This window comes from Hypanus sabinus, chromosome 31 (assembly GCF_030144855.1).
Source record: "Hypanus sabinus isolate sHypSab1 chromosome 31, sHypSab1.hap1, whole genome shotgun sequence".
NCBI lineage: Eukaryota > Metazoa > Chordata > Chondrichthyes > Myliobatiformes > Dasyatidae > Hypanus > Hypanus sabinus.
This window is the reverse complement of record NC_082736.1, coordinates 33616191-33639392: the sequence shown is the minus strand read 5'-3', so window position 1 is coordinate 33639392 and position 23202 is coordinate 33616191. Positions and strand designations below refer to the sequence as shown.

The 23202-nt window shown below is 55.2% G+C and overlaps 2 protein-coding genes across 5 annotated transcripts in view; both read left to right on the top strand.

The window, feature by feature from the left end:
* LOC132383711 (echinoderm microtubule-associated protein-like 3) overlaps positions 1-4699 on the top strand; it is a 107316-nt gene extending 102617 nt beyond the window's left edge. The window contains exon 23 of the mRNA XM_059954899.1: positions 3467-4699. Within this exon, the coding sequence (XP_059810882.1) occupies positions 3467-3670 (204 nt within the window). The 3' untranslated portion in view covers positions 3671-4699. The remainder of the gene's footprint in view (positions 1-3466) is intronic.
* Positions 4700-14925: 10226 nt separating this feature from the next.
* mta2 (metastasis associated 1 family, member 2) overlaps positions 14926-23202 on the top strand; it is a 108655-nt gene continuing 100378 nt past the window's right edge. For all 4 annotated transcript variants that reach the window (XM_059955380.1, XM_059955381.1, XM_059955382.1 and 1 more), the window contains exon 1: positions 14926-15059. In XM_059955380.1, the coding sequence (XP_059811363.1) occupies positions 15032-15059 (28 nt within the window). In that variant the 5' untranslated portion in view covers positions 14926-15031. The remainder of the gene's footprint in view (positions 15060-23202) is intronic.

Below are 23202 nucleotides of genomic sequence, written 5' to 3'. Positions count from 1 at the left end.
AACACCCCGACCAAATCAGACGAGGAAATCGCATTCTGATCTGAGGTGCAGAAATCTGATCCGTCCACAGACCGTCAGTTCAACGAGCTGAACCCCATCATCCTGACCTTTTCAATCTGGCCCAGCGCCTAAGCTGCTGTCCAAAGGACGGTTTCGGTTGCTGCCATATGACCCTACCGCCTTGATTCGGCCCGATGCTGACCCCTCCGATTCTGCCTGGCACTTCAATTGCCCAAACGTTGGGCTCGCTGGCTTCAGTACACTTCCGTTAACCATTCAGTTCCTGGGCCAACCACCACTAACTAGCGACGTTATGACCATTTTGATGACTTTGCACTGCGATGGACTTAGTTTTGTTCTGTTTGTGCTTTATTGTAAAGCAAACTGTTTATGAGTAACACGTGCAAAATGCCGGAGGAAAGTGTCCACCCTTGTTGCAGGAGCGACTGCTCCTCGAGAGAGATACCAACGTGCAGTTTGATGGACCATGGATCAATGGACTATTTGGTACTCTGCTGGTGTGGGGGCGGGGGGGGGTTCGATGGACTCTGGTACTCTGCTGGTGTGGGGGCGGGGGGGGATTCGATGGACTCTTTGGTACCTCTGCTGGTGTGGGTGGGGGGGTTCGATGGACTCTGGTACTCTGCTGGTGTGGGGGCAGGGGGGGGTTCGATGGACTCTGGTACTCTGCTGGTGTGGGGGCGGGGGGGGATTCGATGGACTCTTTGGTACTCTGCTGGTGTGGGGGTGGGGTTCGATGGACTGGTACTCTGCTGGTGTGGGGGCGGGGGGGGATTCGATGGACTCTTTGGTACTCTGCTGGTGTGGGGGTGGGGTTCGATGGACTCTTTGGTACTCTGCTGGTGTGGGGGGGGTTGATGGACTCTTTGGTACTCTGCTGGTGTGGGGGTGGGGTTCGATGGACTCTTTGGTACTCTGCTGGTGTGGGGGGGTTGATGGACTCTTTGGTACTCTGCTGGTGTGGGGGGGGTTGATGGACTCTTTGGTACTCTGCTGGTGTGGGGGGGGGTTGATGGACTCTTTGGTACTCTGCTGGTGTGGGTGGGGGGGGATTCGATGGACTCTTTGGTACTCTGCTGGTGTGGGGGTAGGGTTCGATGGACTCTTTGGTACTCTGCTGGTGTGGGGGGGGGTTGATGGACTCTTTGGTACTCTGCTGGTGTGGGGGAGGTTCGATGGACTCTTTGGTACTCTGCTGGTGTGGGGGGGGGGTTCGATGGACTCTTTGGTACTCTGCTGGTGTGGGGGGGGGTTCGATGGACTCTTTGGTACTCTGCTGGTGTGGGGGAGGGGTTCGATTGACTCTTTGGTACCTCTGCTGGTGTGGGGGGGGGTTTGATGGACTCTTTGGTACTCTGCTGGTGTGGGGGGGGGGTTTGATGGACTCTTTGGTACTCTGCTGGTGTGGGGGGGGGGGTTCGATGGACTCTTTGGTACTCTGCTGGTGTGGGGGGGTTCGATGGACTCTTTGGTACCTCTGCTGGTGTGGGTGGGGTTCGATGGACTCTTTGGTACTCTGCTGGTGTGGGGGGGGGTTCGATGGACTCTTTGGTATTCTGCTGGTGTGGGTGGGGTTCGATGGACTCTTTGGTACCTCTGCTGGTGTGGGTGGGGTTCGATGGACTCTTTGGTACTCTGCTGGTGTGGGGGGGGGGTTCGATGGACTCTGGTACTCTGCTGGTGTGGGGGGGGTTCGATGGACTCTTTGGTACTCTGCTGGTGTGGGGGGGTTTGATGGACTCTTTGGTACTCTGCTGGTGTGGGGGGGGGGTTGATGGACTCTTTGGTACTCTGCTGGTGTGGGTGGGGGGGGATTCAATGGACTCTTTGGTACTCTGCTGGTGTGGGGGTGGGGTTCGATGGACTCTTTGGTACTCTGCTGGTGTGGGGGGGGGTTGATGGACTCTTTGGTACTCTGCTGGTGTGGGGGGGTTCGATGGACTCTTTGGTACTCTGCTGGTGTGGGTGGGGTTCGATGGACTCTGGTACTCTGCTGGTGTGGGTGGGGGTCGATGGACTCTTTGGTACCTCTGCTGGTGTGGGTGGGATTCGATGGACTCTTTGGTACTCTGCTGGTGTGGGTGGGGTTCGATGGACTCTTTGGTACTCTGCTGGTGTGGGGGGGGTTCGATGGACTCTTTGGTACCTCTGCTGGTGTGGGGGGGGGGTTTGATGGACTCTTTGGTACTCTGCTGGTGTGGGGGGGGGTTCGATGGACTCTTTGGTACTCTGCTGGTGTGGGGGGGTTCGATGGACTCTTTGGTACCTCTGCTGGTGTGGGTGGGGTTCGATGGACTCTTTGGTACTCTGCTGGTGTGGGGGGGTTTGATGGACTCTTTGGTACTCTGCTGGTGTGGGGGGGGGGTTTGATGGACTCTTTGGTATTCTGCTGGTGTGGGTGGGGTTCGATGGACTCTTTGGTACCTCTGCTGGTGTGGGTGGGGTTCGATGGACTCTGGTACCTCTGCTGGTGTGGGTGGGGTTCGATGGACTCTTTGGTACCTCTGCTGGTGTGGGGGGGTTCGATGGACTCTTTGGTACCTCTGCTGGTGTGGGTGGGGTTCGATGGACTCTGGTACTCTGCAGGTGTGGGGGGGGTTCGATGGACTCTTAGGTACTCTGCTGGTGTGGGTGGGGTTCGATGGACTCTGGTACTCTGCTGGTGTGGGTGGGGGTCGATGGACTCTTTGGTACCTCTGCTGGTGTGGGTGGGATTCGATGGACTCTTTGGTACTCTGCTGGTGTGGGTGGGGTTCGATGGACTCTGGTACTCTGCTGGTGTGGGGGGGGTTCGATGGACTCTTTGGTACCTCTGCTGGTGTGGGGGGGGGGGTTCGATGGACTCTGGTACTCTGCTGGTGTGGGTGGGGTTCGATGGATTCTTTGGTACCTCTGCTGGTGTGGGGTGGGGTTCGATGGACTCTTTATTACCCTGCTGGCGCTGGGGGGGCGGTGTCGATGATTGTGTAAAGTGAGGGGGCAGGGGGTCATTGCGGTTTTGATGCTTCTGTCGTTCCGTGGGGATTTTTGCTTTGCGGATGTCTGCAAAGAGGACAAATTTCAGGTTGTATGCTGTGATAGTAAACAGACTTTGAGATCTCAGAAAACTTTGAAGCCATCGAAAGTCTCGATTCAAAATATCGGCCGCTTATTCCTCTCCATAGACCCGCTGAGTTCCTCCGGCATTTTGTCTTGTGTTGCTCTGGATTTCCAGCATCTGCAGATTCTCTCGCCTTTTTGTTTAATTGGTGTTTTTTGTTGTGAACATCGTGTATCTGATGCCGCAGTAAGCTTTACGTTACAGCTGTGCGCATGACAACAAATTAGACTTCGAGCTTGGTGTGGACGAGTAGGTGTCAAGGGGTCTGTTTCATTGCGTTGGGCTGGGCTGGGCTGGGTCAGGCTGTTGTGAAATGTCTCACGCCCGGCCTCTTGCTCTCTGTAGGCTCCCAGCCACGTGTACAGTGGCCACGGCAGCCACGTCACCAACGTGTGCTTCACCCACAACGACACCCACCTCATCTCGACGGGCGGCAAGGACACAACGGTGATGCAGTGGCGGGTGCTGGCCGGCGGCCTGGAGCGCAGTATGTCCATCTCTTCTGCCTCCGCCTCCTCGCTGGATATCGCGACGGGAAACAACGCTTGAGGGGCTCAGGCTGGGCCGGGCGGGTGGGTGGGTGTGACTGCCCTGCTGTCTGTACCTAATCTCGGTGAGGTGTCCTGCAGGACCTCCCCCCTTGCGCCCTTTTGCCTCACCCACCCGCCCTAACATGTCCAACTCCCTCCTGGCTCTAGCATGTCCCCCCCTCCCCAGACTGGCAACAGCGGGGGCAGGGTGGATTTCAATCGTCTGCAGTATTTGGCTTTGCCCATCCAAGGCTTCTTGCTGCTGTCCAGCCCTCCCACTCTTTCCTGGTTCTCTGCTTGAAAGGGTTAGGGATGCCCTCTCTGTCAGTGACCTCCCCCTCCCCATTTTGAGGCTCGAGGAGATGACAGCTGGTGTGTGTGGGTCAGCCTGGTGGGGCACTTATGAACGACCGGGCAGTGCCCAGCCTGGGCAGCGTGCCAGCCGTTGTTACTCCTATAGCCGCAGAGAGTCTACACAGAGCCCGCAGGTTAAACAGGCCTGTCAACATCTAACTAACAGGGCTGGCGGGCGGTCGGCCGGCCTGGTACCCCCAACCATTCACGGCGCCTCTCCCCCTTTTCTGTCCCCTTCTTTTTCAGTCCTCGTGAAGGGTCTCAGCCCTAAACGTCGACTGCTCATCGACGCTGTCTGACCTGCTGAATTCCTCCACCATCTTGAGTGTGTGTGTGTGTTGCTCAGGAATTAACCCGATTTCCCCCCCCCCCAAACTACCCCCAGACCCCGAAGATCCAGTGCGACTGGCTGTCCTCCGGAATATCAGGAAGCCATCTGCCACACTGCGAAACATTCCACAGCGTCTTTTTTTTTGTTGTTGTCTAACAAAAGTCCTGGTTCTTACCAGGTTGCCTTTTGTGTTTTAATTAAAGTGCTTTGTTCTGGGAGGTATTTTTTTATATATGGGAATTAGGACCCTGATGTGTCACAAGGAACAGAGCACAGTACACAGAGACTAAATGATTGTAAACTGCACAGAGTATGTATTTTTTTTCGTTTTTGAAATTTAAAATAAATCTGACTTTAACGGTATTTGGTTCAGCAGTAGCTTGAAAATCGTGTTTTTCCTTATTCTGTTCGAGGTTCATGTGAGGACTGTGTTTTCCATGGGACATTCCTTACCACAGGACCACTAAAAAGACCCTTCAGCCCATCTAGTCCTGGCTGATCCATTTAAACTGCCTTCTCCCATCAACCTGCTTTGGCACCACAGCCCTCCTCACCCCTCCCTTCCATGTACCTGTCCAAACTTCTCTTCAATGTTGAAATCGAGCTCACACGCACCACTTGTGCTGACAGCTCGATCCACCTTTTCACCACCCTCTGCGTGAAAGTTTCTCCTGTGTCCCCCTTAAACTTTTTATCTTTCACCCTCAACTCATGACCTCTATTTGTAGTCCCACCCAATCTCAGTAGAAAAAGTCTGCTTGCACTTACCCTATCCAAAACCCTCATAATGTTGTATACCTCTATCAAATCTGCCCTTGATCTTTAAGATATTTATTTGCCAGAAAAAGTGAAATGTCTTCATCCCCTTAGTTGACAGCTATTACAGTCAGCAGTCATTTTGGTTAAATCTCTACTAGCTTCGCACAATGCGATGGAGAAAGATTTGCCCGTTCCTCCTTGCAAAATCCTTCCAGATTGGTTGGGGAGCGGTGGCCAGAGACGTTTGATCGGGTTCAGGTCAGGACTGACTGGGCCACTCAAGGACTCTGATTTTCATTTGAAGTCGCTCCATGGTTGTTCTGGCCGTGTGCTTTGGGCCGTTGCCCTGTCATAAAATGAACTTCCTCCCCAGTTTAAGTTTCTGGCAGAGGTCAGCAGGATTTGCTCCAGGATCTCTCTGCATTTTCCCATTGATCCTAACCAGATTTCCAGTCCCCTCTGCGGAAAAGCGTCCCCATGGCAGGATGCGACCTCCACCGTAGGGAAGGTGTTAAGATTTATGCCACCTGCACCGCTTAATAAAAAGGGATCTGCTTGGAAGGTGAGACTAAAGTGGAACTTCTCTGCCTCCACTAAGCAGCAGGTGTGATGTAAATCTGCCAGGTAACACACCTTCCCTGCTTCAAGGCACTGTATAACGCCAGAAGACATAGGAGCAGAATTAGGCCATTCAGCCCATCGAGTCCACTCTGCCATTCCATCATGGCTGATCCCAGATCCCACTCAACCCTGTACACCTGCCTTCTTGCCATACCCTTCCATTTCTGCCTTAAATACATGCACCGAGTTGGGCTCCACTGCAGTCTGTGGCAGAACACGCCACAGATTCACTACTCACTGGCTAAAAAAATTCCTCCTTACCTCCATTCTAATGGGTTTCCCCTCAATTTTGAGGCTGTGCCCTCTAGTTCTGGATACCCCCACCATAGGAAACATCCTCTCCACATCCACCCTATCTAGTCCTCTCAACATTCGGTAGGTTTCAATGAGATCCCCCCCTCCGCATTCTTCTAAATTCTAGTGAGTACTGGCCCAAAGTTGCCAAATGCTCCTCATATGTTAACCCCTTCATTCCCAAAATTATCCTCATGAACCTCCTCTGGACTCTCTCCAATGACAACTCATCCTTTCTGAGATATGGGTCCCAAAACTGTGGACAGTACTCCCAGTGCGACCTGACTGGTGTCTGATAAAGGCTCAGCATTATCTCCCCTTTATATTCCCCTTGAAACAAATCCCAAAATTGCTTTTGCCTTCTTTACCACAGACTCAATTTCTGGGAGTCTCGCACAAGGTCTCCCAAGTCTCTTCACACCTCTGATGTTTGAAACTTCTCCCCATTTACTTCAGTCTACACTGTTGTTCCTTTTACCAAAATGCATTATCGTACATTTCCCAACAACGTATTCCATCTGCCACTGTTTTGCCCATTCTTCCAATCACATTGCTTCCTCAGCACTACCTACCCCTCCACCAATCTTCATATTATCCACAAACTCTGTCACAAAGCCATCAATTCCACCATCTAAATCACTGTCAAACAATGTGAAAAGCAGCAGTCCCAATACTGACCCCTGAGGAACACTAGTCACCGGCAGCCAACCAGAAAAAGCCTTTTATTCCCACTTACTGCCTCCTGCCTGTCAGCCATTCCTTTATCCTTGCCTGTATCCGTCCTGTAACGGCACCTTATCAAAGGCCTTCTGAAAATCCAACTAAATGGCATCCACTGACTCTCCTTCATCCACCCTGCTTGACATTTCATCGAAGAACTCTTAATAGATTTGTCCGGCAAGATTTCCCTCGACAGAAAGCATGCTGATTTTATCATTACCTTGAAACCTCATCTTTAATAATAGACTCCTACACTTTCCCAACCACTGAGGTTAGGCTGACTGGCCTATAATCTCCTCTCTTTTGCCTTTCTCCCTTCTTAAAGACTGGAGTGACATTTACAACCTTCCAGTCCTCCGGGACCATGCCAAAATCAAGTGATTCTTGAAAGAGCATGACCAATACATCCATTATCCCTTCTGCAACCTTGCTCAGGACTCTGGGATGTAGCCCATGTTGTCCAGGTGGCTTATCCACCTTCAGACTTTTCAGTTTGCCTAGTACTTTTTCCTTTGTAATAGCAATGGCTCTCACTCCTGCTCCTTGACACTCACGGACCTCTGGCACACAGCTAGTATCTTCCTCAGTGAAGACAGGTGCAAAGTACTATTCTCCAACTTCCAGCAACTCCTTCCCCCATCCCAGTTTCACTCTGCCTTCTCCTCCAGCTGCCTATCACCTCGCTCATGGTTCCGCCTCCTTCTACTACCCATAGTCCTTTCCCCCTACATTCCTTCTTCACCTCTCCTGCCTATCCCCTCCCTGCTTCCCCTCCGCCACCCCTTGATCTTTCCGCTGATTGGTTTTTCACCTGGCACCTTCTCCTTCCCACCTTCTTTATGGGGCCAATGCCCCCTCCCTCTTCAGTCCTGATGAAGGGTCTCGGCCCGAAATGTTTGACTATTCGTTTCCATGGATGCTGCCCGACCTGCTGAGTTCCTCCAGCGTGTTGCTTAGAGCCCAGCATCTGCAGTGCATTTTGTGTATCCCATTAAGTTAGTCTGCCATTTCTTTGACCTCCATTACTACCACACCAGCATCATTTTCCAGTGGTCCAATATCAACTCTCACCCCCACCTTTTACTCTTTATAACTGAAAAAAACTTCTAGTACCCTGCCTTATATTATTGGCTAGTCCACCCTCATAGTTCATCTTTTCCCTTCTTACAGCTTTTATCTATGTTTGTCTATATAACAATTACAGCATGGAAGCAGGCCATCTCGGACCTTCTGGTCCGTGCCGAATGCTTACTCTCACCAAGTCCCACTGACCCATATAACAATTACAGCACGGAAGCAGGCCATCTCGGACCTTCTAGTCCGTGCCGAACGCTTACTCTCACCTAGTCCCACTGACCCATATAACAATTACAGCACGGAAGCAGGCCATCTAGGACCTTCTAGTCCGTGCCGAACGCTTACTCTCACCTAGTCCCACTGACCCATATAACAATTAACAGCACGGAAGCAGGCCATCTCGGACCTTCTAGTCCGTGCCGAACGCTTACTCTCACCAAGTCCCACTGACCCATATAACCATATCACGATTACAAGATGGAAACAGGCCATCTCGGCCCTTCTAGTCCGTGCCGAATGCTTACTCTCACCTAGTCCCACTGACCCATATAACAATTACAGCACGGCAGCAGGCCATCTCGGACCTTCTAGTCCGTGCCGAACGCTTACTCTCACCTAGTCCCACTGACCCATATAACCATATCACGATTACAGCACGGAAACAGGCCATCTCGGCCCTTCTAGTCCGTGCCGAACGCTTACTCTCACCTAGTCCCACTGACCCATATAACAATTACAGCACGGAAGCAGGCCATCTCGGACCTTCTAGTCCGTGCCGAACGCTTATTCTCACCTAGTCCCACTGACCGATATAACAATTAACAGCACGGAAGCAGGCCATCTAGGACCTTCTAGTCCGTGCCGAACGCTTACTCTCACCTAGTCCCACTGACCCATATAACAATTAACAGCACGGAAACAGGCCATCTCGGCCCTTCTAGTCCGTGCCGAATGCATACTCTCACCTAGTCCCACCGACCTGCACTCAGCCCATAACCCTCCATTCCTTTCCTGTCCATATATCTATCCAATTTTACTTTAAATAACAATATCAAACCTCCCTCTACCACTTCTACTGGAAGCTCGTTCCACACAGCTACCAATCTCTGAGTAAAGAAATTCCCCCTGGTGTTACCCCTAAACTTTTGCCCCCTAACTCTCAACTCATGTCCTCTCGTTTGAATCTCCCCTATTCTCAATGGAAAAGGCCTATCCACGTCAATTCTATCTATTCCCCTCATAATTTTAAATACCTCTATCAAGTCTCCCCTCAACCTTCTATGCTCCAAAGAATAAAGACCTAACCTGTTCAACCTTTCTCTGTAACTTAGGTGCTGAAACATTCTATAACTCTCCTCTGTACTCTCTCTATTTTGTTGACATCTCTCCTATAATTGGGCGACCAGAACTGTACAACAATGTGTGGGTAGGGTGTTTCTCTTTGGAGTGAAGGAGGCTGAGGGATGACTTGGATCAAGAAGTTCACGATAAGAGGAATAGAATGAGTGGATAACCATAGCCAGAGACTTATTTCCGGGGCAGAAATAGCTACCACAAGGCAATATCATTTTAAGGTGATCGGAGGAAATTACCGGGGGGGGGGGGGGGGGGGGAGGGATGTCTTTTACAGAGAGTGGGTGTGTGGAATGTGCTGCGGGGGGGGGGGGTAGAGGCTGATACATTAGGTACATTTACTTAGATGGGCACATGGATGATAGAAAAATGGAGGGTTATGTAGGAGGGGTTAGATTGATCTGGGGGTAAGTTAAAGGGCCAGCACAACATTGCGGGCCAAAGGGCCTGTACTGTGATGTACTGCTCTACAAACTATGGTCCTCGCCATCTGTGCGGTCCACACTGTCGACAGAACGCCACGCATTTACTCACCCAAGGCTACTCCAAGCCTACCAAGAACAATGGGAAGCAAACATAATTTATAAAGGACCCTGAACATCCAGCTCCAGCACAGACGGTCCCAAGCCTGGCTGTGAAACGAGGAGGGCCTGGCATGCAAATAGCCACCCCATCCCATAAAAACCCAGAGCGACAGGAACTCAACAGAGGCTCCTGAGATCTCACCCCTGAGAGCGGGAGGACAGAGTCAGAGAAACAGGCCCTTCAGCCCACCCAGTCCATGGTGATTCACAATGTCATGGTCTCAGTGGATCTCTCTGGCAAATACGCCCCTCCCTGTCTCTGTAATCTCCTCCAGCCCTACACCCCTCCCTGTCTCTGTAACCCCCTCCAGTCCCTACACCCCTCCCTGTCTCTGTAACCCCCTCCAGTCCCTACACCCCTCCCTGTCTCTGTAATCTCCTCCAGCCCTACACCCCTCCCTGTCTCTGTAACCCACACCCAGCCCCTACACCCCTCCCTGTCTCTGTAACCCCCTCCAGTCCCTACACCCCTCCCTGTCTCTGTAACCCCTCCAGTCCCTACACCCCTCCCTGTCTCTGTAACCCCCTCCAGTCCCTACACCCCTCCCCGTCTCTGTAACCCCTCCCCTACACCCCTCCCTGTCTCTGTAACCCCTCCAGTCCCTACACCCCTCCCTGTCTCTGTAACCCCCTCCAGTCCCTACACCCCTCCCCGTCTCTGTAACCCCTCCCCTACACCCCTCCCTGTCTCTGTAACCCCCTCCAGTCCCTACACCCCTCCCTGTCTCTGTAATCTCCTCCAGCCCTACACCCCTCCCTGTCTCTGTAACCCCCTCCAGTCCCTACACCCCTCCCTGTCTCTGTAATCTCCTCCAGCCCTACACCCCTCCCTGTCTCTGTAACCCACACCCAGCCCCTACACCCCTCCCTGTCTCTGTAACCCATTCCGGCCCCTACACCCCTCCCTGTCACTGTAACCCCCTCCAGTCCCTACACCCCTCCCTGTCTCTGTAATCTCCTCCAGCCCCTACACCCCCCCCCTCTCTGTAATCTCCTCCAGCCCTACACCCCTCCCTGTCTCTGTAATCTCCTCCAGCCCTACACCCCTCCCTGTCTCTGAAACCCCCTCCAGACCCTACACCCCTCCCTGTCTCTGTAATCTCCTCCAGCCCCTACACCCCTCCCTGTCTCTGTAATCTCCTCCAGCCCTACACCCCTCCCTGTCTCTGTAATCTCCTCCAGCCCTACACCCCTCCCTGTCTCTGAAACCTCCTCCAGACCCTACACCCCTCCCTGTCTCTGTAATCTCCTCCAGCCCTACACCCCTCCCTGTCTCTGTAACCCACACCCAGCCCCTACACCCCTCCCTGTCTCTGTAACCCCCTCCAGTCCCTACACCCCTCCCTGTCTCTGTAACCCCTCCAGTCCCTACACCCCTCCCTGTCTCTGTAACCCCCTCCAGTCCCTACACCCCTCCCCGTCTCTGTAACCCCTCCCCTACACCCCTCCCTGTCTCTGTAACCCCTCCAGTCCCTACACCCCTCCCTGTCTCTGTAACCCCCTCCAGTCCCTACACCCCTCCCCGTCTCTGTAACCCCTCCCCTACACCCCTCCCTGTCTCTGTAACCCCCTCCAGTCCCTACACCCCTCCCTGTCTCTGTAATCTCCTCCAGCCCCTACACCCCTCCCTCTCTGTAATCTCCTCCAGCCCTACACCCCTCCCTGTCTCTGTAATCTCCTCCAGCCCTACACCCCTCCCTGTCTCTGAAACCCCCTCCAGACCCTACACCCCTCCCTGTCTCTGTAATCTCCTCCAGCCCCTACACCCCTCCCTGTCTCTGTAATCTCCTCCAGCCCTACACCCCTCCCTGTCTCTGTAATCTCCTCCAGCCCTACACCCCTCCCTGTCTCTGAAACCTCCTCCAGACCCTACACCCCTCCCTGTCTCTGTAATCTCCTCCAGCCCTACACCCCTCCCTGTCTCTGTAACCCCCTCCAGTCCCTACACCCCTCCCTGTCTCTGTAATCTCCTCCAGCCCTACACCCCTCCCTGTCTCTGTAACCCACACCCAGCCCCTACACCCCTCCCTGTCTCTGTAACCCATTCCGGCCCCTACACCCCTCCCTGTCACTGTAACCCCCTCCAGTCCCTACACCCCTCCGTCTCTGTAATCTCCTCCAGCCCCTACACCCCTCCCTCTCTGTTATCTCCTCCAGCCCTACACCCCTCCCTGTCTCTGTAATCTCCTCCAGCCCTACACCCCTCCCTGTCTCTGAAACCCCCTCCAGACCCTACACCCCTCCCTGTCTCTGTAATCTCCTCCAGCCCCTACACCCCTCCCTGTCTCTGTAATCTCCTCCAGCCCTACACCCCTCCCTGTCTCTGTAATCTCCTCCAGCCCTACACCCCTCCCTGTCTCTGAAACCTCCTCCAGACCCTACACCCCTCCCTGTCTCTGTAATCTCCTCCAGCCCCTACACCCCTCCCTGTCTCTGTAATCTCCTCCAGTCCCTACACCCCTCCCTGTCTCTGTAACCCCCTCCAGTCCCTACACCCCTCCCTGTCTCTGTAATCTCCTCCAGACCCTACGCCCCTCCTTGTCTCTGTAACCCCCTCCAGTCCCTACACCCCTCCGTCTCTGTAATCTCCTCCAGCCCCTACACCCCTCCCTCTCTGTTATCTCCTCCAGCCCTACACCCCTCCCTGTCTCTGTAATCTCCTCCAGCCCTACACCCCTCCCTGTCTCTGAAACCCCCTCCAGACCCTACACCCCTCCCTGTCTCTGTAATCTCCTCCAGCCCCTACACCCCTCCCTGTCTCTGTAATCTCCTCCAGCCCTACACCCCTCCCTGTCTCTGTAATCTCCTCCAGCCCTACACCCCTCCCTGTCTCTGAAACCTCCTCCAGACCCTACACCCCTCCCTGTCTCTGTAATCTCCTCCAGCCCCTACACCCCTCCCTGTCTCTGTAATCTCCTCCAGTCCCTACACCCCTCCCTGTCTCTGTAACCCCCTCCAGTCCCTACACCCCTCCCTGTCTCTGTAATCTCCTCCAGACCCTACGCCCCTCCTTGTCTCTGTAACCCCCTCCAGTCCCTACACCCCTCCCTGTCTCTGTAACCCCCTCTAGCCCCTACACCCCTCCCTGTCTCTGTAATCTCCTCCAGCCCCTACACCCCTCCCTGTCTCTGTAACCCCCTCCAGCCCCTACACCCCTCCGTCTCTGTAACCCCCTCCAGTCCCTACACCCCTCCCTGTCTCTGTAACCCCCTCTAGCCCCTACACCCCTCCCTGTCTCTGTAATCTCCTCCAGCCCCTACACCCCTCCCTGTCTCTGTAACCCCCTCCAGCCCCTACACCCCTCCCTGTCTCTGTAACCCCCTCCAGTCCCTACACCCCTCCCTGTCTCTGTAACCCCCTCTAGCCCCTACACCCCTCCCTGTCTCTGTAATCTCCTCCAGCCCCTACACCCCTCCCTGTCTCTGTAATCTCCTCCAGCCCCTACACCCCTCCCCGTCTCTGTAACCCCCTCCAGTCCCTACACCCCTCCCTGTCTCTGTAATCCCCTCTCGTCCCTACACCCCTCCCTCTCTGTAACCCCCTCCAGTCCCTACACCCCTCCCTGTCTCTGTAATCTCCTCTAGCCCCTACACCCCTCCCTCTCTGTAACCCCCTCCAGTCCCTACACCCCTCCCTGTCTCTGTAATCTCCTCCAGCCCTACACCCCTCCCTGTCTCTGTAATCTCCTCCAGACCTACACCCCTCCCTGTCTCTGTAGCACAGGGGGAAGGAGTAGGGGGAGGAGCAAGGAGGTGGAAAGGGAGTGGGGTCAAGTTGGAGGGGGGAGTAAGGGGAAAGAAGATGGATGAGTAGGAGGGGGAGGAGTAGGGGAATAGAGGGAGATGGAAGAAGGGGAGGGGTGGATGGGGGATTCGAGAGGAGGGAGAGGGATGGAGAGGAGACTGAGGGGTAGGGGATGTGGTGGAGAAGCTAGGGCAATAGGACAAAGGGAGGTAGGCAAGGGGTGAATGGGAGGCTTTGAGGGGCTATGAGGGAGGGGAGGGAAGAGCAACTGTGTGGGAGAGGTGGAGGGGAAGGGAGGGGAGTAGGGATGAGGATGAGATGCAGGAGGAGTAGGAGGATGGGGATGGAGTAGGGGGAAGGAGTAGGAGGGGATGGGGAGGAGGCGGGGAGGGCAGTAGGGGATGGGGTGTGGTAGAGGAGGAGGAAGGCAGGGAGCAGAATGGAGAGTGAGGGGAAGGGGTGGGGTGAGGGTGAAAAAGAAACAGGGGAGTAGGAGGGGAGGAGTGGGAGAGGGCGAGGGGGAAGGGAGGGTTAGAGGGCAAGCGAGATGAGAGTGAGGGTTGAGGAGGAGGTGGAGGGGAGAAGTAGATGGAGCAGGGGACGGTGGACGTGAGTGGAATGGAGCACGTGTGGGGGAGGGAAGTGGATGGGGTATCAGAGGGTAAGTGTGGGGGAGGGGGAGGTGTCGCAGACAGTGACCCAGCCGCCTGCGCGCCGGGGCTGAAGGGGTTAACCCCCTGTAAACCACGTGCTCCGGGTCATGACCTCCGCCGGTGCGAGCGCGAGGGAGGGGGGGGAGGGGAGTTTAACCCCTGGCGCGCCGGCTTCCCGGAACAGCCGGGCGTGACGAAAGGCCGGCTGGACGGGGTGAGGGGAGTTAAAGCCCAAACAACCGGCCGCGGCGAGACGAGACGCAGCCGCGAAAACCCCGCCAACCGGGGCTTCCCGCCACGCGCGCGCGCGCGCACGCCAACGGTCAACAGTTCAACGGACTCCCCCGCCGTCCGGACGCTCGCGCGCGTCCCGTCCGGTCCGCCTCCCCCCCGCCGCCGCCGCGCGACCACCGGCCCCCTTTCCCGCGTGAACGTCCGTTAACTGCCTTCCTCCCCCCCACCCCCACCCCGGCACGTGACTCTGTCCATTCACCCAGAGTGTGGGGGGAGGGGGAAAGAGGATCGCCGGCGCCCGCGCTCGCGCCCGGCGTGTGACAGGGACGGAGGGTGCGCGCGCCCCCGACCACCCCGGCCCCCGCGCGCCCCCGCGTCCGCGTTCACTCCCTCTCCCTCTCTCTCTCTCTTTCTCCCCCCACTCCCGGGTCAGCAGCGCTCGTTCGGCGGCGGCGGCGGCGGCGGCGGCGGGGCGCCGGCAGCCCCCGGGGCAGCGAGGACCCGGCCGGCTGTCGGATTCAGTTTGGGGAGGGAGGGAGGGAGGGAGAGCGGGGGCAGGAGGGACCGGGAAGGCGAGGGGGGCCCCGAGGCCCCTCCCAGCGGAGCCCGGGAGCAGCGCAGGGCGACCGAGCCAGCCCCGGGCGGCGACCGTGGCCATGGCGGCCAACATGTACCGGGTCGGAGGTGAGTCCGGACGGGCGGCGGGGGCGACAGGGAGGGGGTGGTCCCGAGAGGGCTCTCTTAGACTCTGAGGGGTCTGCGGTCTGATTGGGGGTACAGAGCGGGTTGTGTGGGGTCCTGAGGGGTCTGCGGTCTGATTGGGGGTTCAGAGCGGGTTGTGTGGGGTCCTGAGGGGTCTGAGGTGTGATTGGGGGTACAGAGCGGGTTCTGAGGGGTCTGAGGTGTGATTGGGGGTATAGAGCGGGTTGTGTGGGGTCCTGAGGGGTCTGAGGTGTGATTGGGGGTACAGAGCGGGTTCTGAGGGGTCTGAGGTGTGATTGGGGGTATAGAGCGGGTTGTGTGGGGTCCTGAGGGGTCTGGGGTGTGATTGGGGGTATAGAGCGGGTTCTGAGGGTCCTGAGGGGTCTGCGGTCTGATTGGGGGTATAGAGCGGGTTGTGTGGGGTCCTGAGGGGTCTGGGGTGTGATTGGGGGTATAGAGCGGGTTGTGTGGACCTGAGGGGTCTGCGGTCTGATTGGGGGTACAGAGCGGGTTGTGTGGGGTCCTGAGGGGTCTGCGGTCTGATTGGGGGTACAGAGCGGGTTGTGTGGGGTCCTGAGGGGTCTGCGGTCTGATTGGGGGTACAGAGCGGGTTCTGAGGGGTCTGAGGTGTGATTGGGGGTACAGAGCGGGTTCTGAGGGGTCTGAGGTGTGATTGGGGGTACAGAGCGGGTTGTGTGGGGTCCTGAGGGGTCTGGGGTGTGATTGGGGGTACAGAGCGGGTTGTGTGGGGTCCTGAGGGGTCTGCGGTCTGATTGGGGGTACAGAGCGGGTTGTGTGGTGTTCTGAGGGGTCTGCGGTCTGATTGGGGGTATAGAGCGGGTTGTGTGGGGTCCTGAGGGGTCTGCTGTCTGATTGGGGGTATAGAGCGGGTTGTGTGGGGTCCTGAGGGGTCTGCGGTCTGATTTGGGGTACAGAGCGGGTTGTGTGGGGTCCTGAGGGGTCTGCGGTCTGATTGGGGGTACAGAGCGGGTTGTGTGGGGTCCTGAGGGGTCTGCGGTCTGATTAGGGGTACAGAGCGGGTTGTGTGGGGTCCTGAGGGGTCTGCGGTCTGATTGGGGGTACAGAGCGGGTTGTGTGGTGTTCTGAGGGGTCTGCGGTCTGATTGGGGGTATAGAGCGGGTTGTGTGGGGTCCTGAGGGGTCTGCGGTCTGATTGGGGGTATAGAGCGGATTGTGTGGGGTCCTGAGGGGTCTGCGGTCTGATTGGGGGTACAGAGCGGGTTGTGTGGGGTCCTGAGGGGTCTGCGGTCTGATTGGGGGTATAGTGCGGGTTGTGTGGGGTCCTGAGGGGTCTGCGGTCTGATTGGGGGTATAGAGCGGGTTGTGTGGGGTCCTGAGAGGTCTGCGGTCTGATTGGGGGTATAGAGCGGGTTGTGTGGGGTCCTGAGGGGTCTGCGGTCTGATTGGGGGTACAGAGCGGGTTGTGTGGGGTCCTGAGGGGTCTGCGGTCTGATTGGGGGTACAGAGCGGGTTGTGTGGGGTCCTGAGGGGTCTGCGGTCTGATTGGGGGTACAGAGCGGGTTGTGTGGGATCCTGAGGGGTTTGGGGTGTGATTGGGGGTACAGAGCGAGTTGTGTGGGGTCCTGAGGGGTCTGCGGTCTGATTGGGGGTACAGAGCGGGTTGTGTGGGGTCCTGAGGGGTCTGGGGTGTGATTGGGGGTATAGAGCGGGTTGTGTGGGGTCCTGAGGGGTCTGCGGTCTGATTGGGGGTATAGAGCGGGTTGTGTGGGGTCCTGAGGGGTCTGAGGTGTGATTGGGGGTACAGAGAGGGGTCTGAGGTGTGATTGGGGGTACAGAGCGGGTTGTGTGAAGTCCTGAGGGGTCTGAGGTGTGATTGGGGGTACAGAGCGGGTTCTGAGGGGTCTGAGGTGTGATTGGGGGTATAGAGCGGGTTGTGTGGGGTCCTGAGGAGTCTGGGGTGTGATTGGGGGTATAGAGCAGGTCGTGTGGGGTCCTGAGGGGTCTGGGGTGTGATTGGGGGTATAGAGCGGGTCGTGTGGGGTCCTGAGGGGTCTGCGGTCTGATTGGGGGTACAGAGCGGGTTGTGTGGGGTCCTGAGGGGTCTGGGGTGTGATTGGGGGTACAGAGCGGGTTGTGTGGGGTCCTGAGGGGTCTGGGGTGTGATTTGGGGTATAGAGCGGGTTGTGTGGGGTCCTGAGGGGTCTGGGGTGTGATTGGGGGTATAGAGCGGGTTGTGTGGGGTCCTGAGGGGTCTGGGGTGTGATTGGGGGTACAGAGCGGGTTGTGTGAAGTCCTGAGGGGTCTGAGGTGTGATTGGGGGTACAGAGCGGGTTCTGAGGGGTCTGAGGTGTGATTGGGGGTATAGAGCGGGTTGTGTGGGGTCCTGAGGGGTCTGGGGTGTGATTGGGGGTATAGAGCGGGTTGTGTGGGGTCCTGAGGGGTCTGGAGTGTGATTGGGGGTATAGAGCGGGTTGTGTGGGGTCCTGAGGGGTCTGAGGTGTGATTGGGGTTACAGAGCGGGTTGTGTGGGGTCCTGAGGGGTCTGGGGTGTGATTGGGGGTACAGAGCGGGTTGTGTGGAGTCCTGAGGGGTCTGAGGTGTGATTGGGGGTATAGAGCGGGTTGTGTGGGGTCCTGAGGGGTCTGAGGTGTGATTGGGGGTATAGAGCGGGTTGTGTGGGGTCTGGGGTGTGATTGGGGGTACAGAGTGGGTTGTGTGGGGTCCTGAGGGGTCTGAGGTGTGATTGGGGGTATAGAGCGGGTTGTGTGGGGTCCTGAGGGGTCTGAGGTGTGATTGGGGGTATAGAGCAGGTTGTGTGGGGTCTGGGGTGTGATTGGGGTATAGAGCGGGTTGTGTGGGGTCCTGAGGGGTCTGAGGTGTGATTGGGGGTACAGAGCGGGTTATGTGGGGTCTGGGGTGTGATTGGGGGTACAGAGTAGGTTGTGTGGGGTCCTGAGGGGTCTGAGGTGTGATTGGGGGTATAGAGTGGGTTGTGTGGGGTCTGGTGTGTGATTGGGGGTACAGAGCGGGTTGTGTGGGGTCCTGAGGGGTCTGAGGTGTGATTGGGGGTATATAGCAGGTTATGTGGGGTCTGGGGTGTGATTGGGGGTACAGAGTGGGTTGTGTGGGGTCCTGAGGGGTCTGAGGTGTGATTAGGGGTACAGAGCGGGTTATGTGGGGTCTGGGGTGTGATTGGGGTATAGAGCGGGTTGTGTGGGGTCCTGAGGGGTCTGAGGTGTGATTGGGGGTATATAGCGGATTATGTTGGGTCTGGGGTGTGATTGGGGATACAGAGTGGGTTGTGTGGGGTCCTGAAGGGTCTGAGGTGTGATTAGGGGTAAAGAGCGGGTTATGTGGGGTCTGGGGTGTGATTGGGGGTATAGAGTGGGTTGTGTGGGGGTCTGGGGTGTGTTTGGGGGTATAGAGCGGGTTGTGTGGGGTCCTGAGGGGTCTGGGGTGTGATTGGGGGTACAGAGCGGGTTGTGTGGGGTCTGGGGTGTGATTGGGGTATAGAGCAGGTTGTGTGGGGTCTGGGGTGTGATTGGGGTATAGAGCAGGTTGTGTGTGATTGGGGGTGTAGAGTGGGTTGTGTGGGGGTCTGGGGTGTGATTGGGGGTATAGAGCGGGTTGTGTGGGGTCCTGAGGGGTCTGGGCTGTGATTGGGGGTACAGAGTGGGTTGTGTGGGGTCTGGGGTGTGATTGGGGGTACAGAGTGGGTTGTGTGGGGTCTGGGGTGTGATTGGGGGTACAGAGCGGGTTGTGAGGGGTCTGAAGTGTGATTGGGGGTACAGAGTGGGTTGTGAGGGGTCTGAAGTGTGGGGGTATAGAGCAGGTTGTGTGGGATCCTGAGGGAACGGGGGTGTGATTAGGGATATAGAGTGGGTTTTGTGGGGGTCTGGGGTGTGATTAGGGGTACAGAGTGGGTTGGGTGGGGGTCTGGGGTGTGATTGGGGGTACAGAGTGGGTTCTGAGGGGTCTGGGGAGTGATTGGGGGTGCAGTATGGGTTGTCTGAGATCCTGAGGTGGGGAATGTGAGAGAGAGAGGGGGTATGTGTGTGTGAGATCTGAAGGTGTTGTGGCACCCCAGGGAAGGTGGGCAGTTGGAGGGGGAAAGAGTTGCCAGGGGTCTGGGTCCTAAGAAGGTGTGGGGGGTGGTGTTTGGGGTCCTGAGTGTTGGGGAGGGAGTTTGAATGTATGAGGGGAGATTCCTGGACAGGGGTTCTCTGACTGTGGGGGCTTGTCTGTGATGAGGGTTGGGGGTGTAGAAGTCTGTGATGGACTGGGGCAGTCACGCCCTGCGGAGTCCATGGCGGTTGGACAGGAAGAGAAGCCTCCGAAGTTTGTTGTGTGAACTGAGGTTGTGAGAGCTCAGATGGAGAGAGCAGTTTGTGATTGGGGGAGGCTGAGGGGGGAAGGGGAGGAAGGTCCATCGGTCTGTCCTCAGGTGGAGGGGAGGGGGTGTGCTCTTTGAGCGGGGAAGACGATCGACTACTTCTGTGGTAGTACGGGTTTCGGAAGGTGGCTTGGTTTAGGATTGTTGATCTTGAGCAGATGGGGTTTGTGTGAATTTGACGAGGAGGGGGCATCTCCGAGGTGTACTCTGGTGTTGTAATGTGTTACTCTCACGATGCTTGGGGTGTGCGTGTTGGGGATAATAATCTGAGTAATGTGTGTATAAGTACAGGTTCTGCTTTGGCGAAGGTCGGGTTGTGGTAACGTACAAGGTTCGAGGGTATGTCGGATGAACATCAAGTAATGTGGCTGGTGGAGTTGGGGTCAAGGGTGAGATGAAGTTTAGCAAGAGTTGGTAAAAGAGGGGAAGCTATTTGAGAACATTAGATTGACGGGGAAAGGCATGGCAGTGAGGGATTGACTCCAGAGGGAGTCTCTTTGCCAACCTTTGCCTGCTCAAAGTGTGGAGTCCTTACCACTTGGGAGATCCATTGGGAACCCAGAGATTGCTGGAATTCCAGGACAGCATCCTGTCGCATTTTAGGGTTTGTAGATTTTGTGTTAACCTGACCACTTTTGCGAAAGAGAGAGATTGGGGAGTGTGACCTTCCTGCATGTTGGGACTTGTGGATTGTCAGCCTTGGATTTGAAGAAATAAAGTCATAGATTGTTCCAGCAAAGAAATCGGCCGTTCAGCCCGTCGAATCCATTTCAGCAGTTAATCTGCCTAATCCTATCGACTGGCACCTGGCCTGTGGGCTTCCGTACCCCTCTCATCCACGTGCTTGCCCAAAGTTCGAATAAACTGTCGAAATTGAACTTGTGTCCACTACTTCTGCTGCCCCAACTGTGAATTTGGAGAACTGGCCACTGTTGCTCAAAATACAGCGAATTTCTCTCTCCTCTTCCTTTCAACTTGAACTCAGAAATGCTTTCAAAGTGTACTGGGTGGAGCAGAGTTGAGCTGCCCACGTGACTGCCTTGTCATTTCCTGTCAGAGGGGACAGAACCCCCAAGGCCCAATAGCAGGAAACCTGCACTTGAAAAATTCCCCTTCAGAAAATCAGATAAGAGTCGGTTGATCTGTAAAACTAAAGTGGCTTCATTCTGGCTCCAGTGAGGAACTGGGGCAGCCTCAATTTAAAACACTTACTGTTAACTTAATTTCAGTCCTGATGAAGGGTCTTAACCCAAGACGTTTACTGCTTATAGATACTGCTTGAGCTCTTCCAGCGTGCTGTGTGTGTTGCTGTGGATTTTCAGCATCTGCGGAATCTCTAGTATTTTTGATTTTATTTCTGGTGTGCTCCTTCTCAGTAGTTTTCATTTTCTAGAGAAATGGCCTTGTTCTCTCAGTTCCTTCTGAGCTCCTTTAGCTAAATGAACAACAAAGGACATAGAGCAGTACAGCACGGGAACGGGCCAATTGGTCCACAATGTCGTGCTGAAAACCAAATCCAAAACACCCAAACAAGAGAAAATCTGCAGATGCTAAGATATCAGAGCAACACATTCAAAAGTGCTGGAGGAACTCAGCAGGCCAGGCAGCATCTAGGGTTCCCTGGTCCCTCCATCATATTCTTACTATGGATGTCCAGTCTCTACCAGGACGGCCTCGGAGCTCTCCATTTCGTTCTGGACACCAGACCCAACCAGTTCCCCTCCACCTTAGTGGAACTTGTCCTCACTCTAAGTAATTTCTCCTCCGGCTCTTCCCACTTCCTTGAAATGAAAACTATGGGCAGTCACATGGGTCCCACAATGCCTGCCTGTTGGTCAACTACGTGGAACAGTCCATGTTCCAAGCCTAAACTGGTGACCGTCCCTCACTTTTCCTGCACTACACTAACGACTGTATTGGTGCTGCTTCCTGCACACATGCTGAGCTCGTTGATTTCATCCACCCTGCCCTCAAGTTCACCTGGTCCATTTCCAACACCTCCTTTCCCTTTCTTGATCTGTCTCATCTCTGGAGAATACTTACCGATGTCCATCATAAATCAACGGACTCCACGTGCAAAAATGCTACCCCTTTCTCTCAATTCCTGTGTCTCCGCTGCATCTGCTCTCAGGATGAGGCTTTTCATTTTAGAGCAAAGGAGATGTCATCTTTATTCAAAGAAAGGGGTTTTCCTTCCTCCACCATTAACACTGCCCTCAACCACATCTCTTCCATTTCATGCATGTCTGCTCAGGGATAGGGTTCCTCTTGTCCTCACCTACCACTCCACCAGCCTGTACATCCAGCACATAATTCTCTGAAACTTCCACTGCTTCTAACTCGATCTTACCACCAATCACATCTTTCTCTTCCTCCAACTTTCTGCTTTCCACAGGGATCGCTCCCCACTGACCTCCCTCCTAGCACTTACCATTGCAAGCAGAACAAGTGCTACACCTGCCCTACACCTCCTCCCTCACTACCATTCCGGGCCCCAAACAGTCCTTCCAGGTGAGGCGACACTTAAACCTGTGAGTCTGTCCCAGTGTGGGCTCCTGTATATCAGTGAGACCACTTTGCCAAGCATCTATGCTCCGTCCGCCAGAAAGTGAGATCTCCCAGTGGTCATAATCTTAATTCCAGTTCCCATTCCCATTCTGATATGTCCATCCATGGCCTCCTTCACTGTCGTGATAAGGCCACTCTTGAGTTGGAGGAGCAACACCCTATATTCTGTTTGTGTAGCCTCCAACCCAATGGCATAAACATCGATTTCTTGTACCCCCAGTAATGCTTCCCCTTCCCCCATCCCCTCACCATTTTCCATCCCCTTTCCCCTCTCGTTGCCTGCCCATCGCCTCCTTCTGGTGCTCGTCACCCTTTCTTTCTTCCACGGCTTTCTGTCACTTTTACCAATCAACTTCCTAGCTCTTTGCTTCATCCCTCCTCCGAGTTTCATCTATTGCCTGGTCTTCCCCTCTCCCCTCCCCCCACCTTTCAAATCTACTCCTCAGATTATTTTCTGCAGTGCCACCAAAGAGTTTAGCCCGAAATATCGACAGCTTTTTTCCACGGATGCTGCCTGGCCTGCTGAGTTCCTCCAGCATTTTGTGTGTGTTGCTCAAAAACATCAAGGCACTCATCCCTCTTACCTACCCCATATCCAGATCCTGTCATCTTCCTCACATCCATGTTCCTATCCAAACGTCTCTTAAAAGCCTCTTAACATATTTGCCTCCACCACCATTCCAGGCATCCATCACTTTCTGAGTAAAAAGTCTTACCTCTCACATCCCCTTTGAACCTATCTTCTCTCACCCTCAATGTATGCCCTCTATTAGACATTTCAACCCTGGGGAAACAGATACTCCCTGTCCACTCTGTCTGTGCCTCTCATAATCTTATAAACCTCAATCAGATCTCCCCTTAGCCCCTGGCGTTCCAGAGAAATCAGCCCAAATTTGTCCAGCATCTCATGGTAGCACACACCCTCTAAACCGGACAGCATCCTGGTGAACCTCTTCTGCTCCCTCTCCAAAGCCTCGACATCCCTCCTGTAGTAGGGCAACCAGAACTATATGCAGTACATCAGATGTGGCCTAACCAGAGTTTTATAAAATTGCAAAGTAACTTCTTGACTTTTGAACTCGGTCCAAAATATTCCATATGGAATTCATATAGAATTGTAGGTTTAATCCTTACTTTCCTCAGTTATTGTGTGTTAGGTGTGTTACACCCTGGTCTGGAAAAA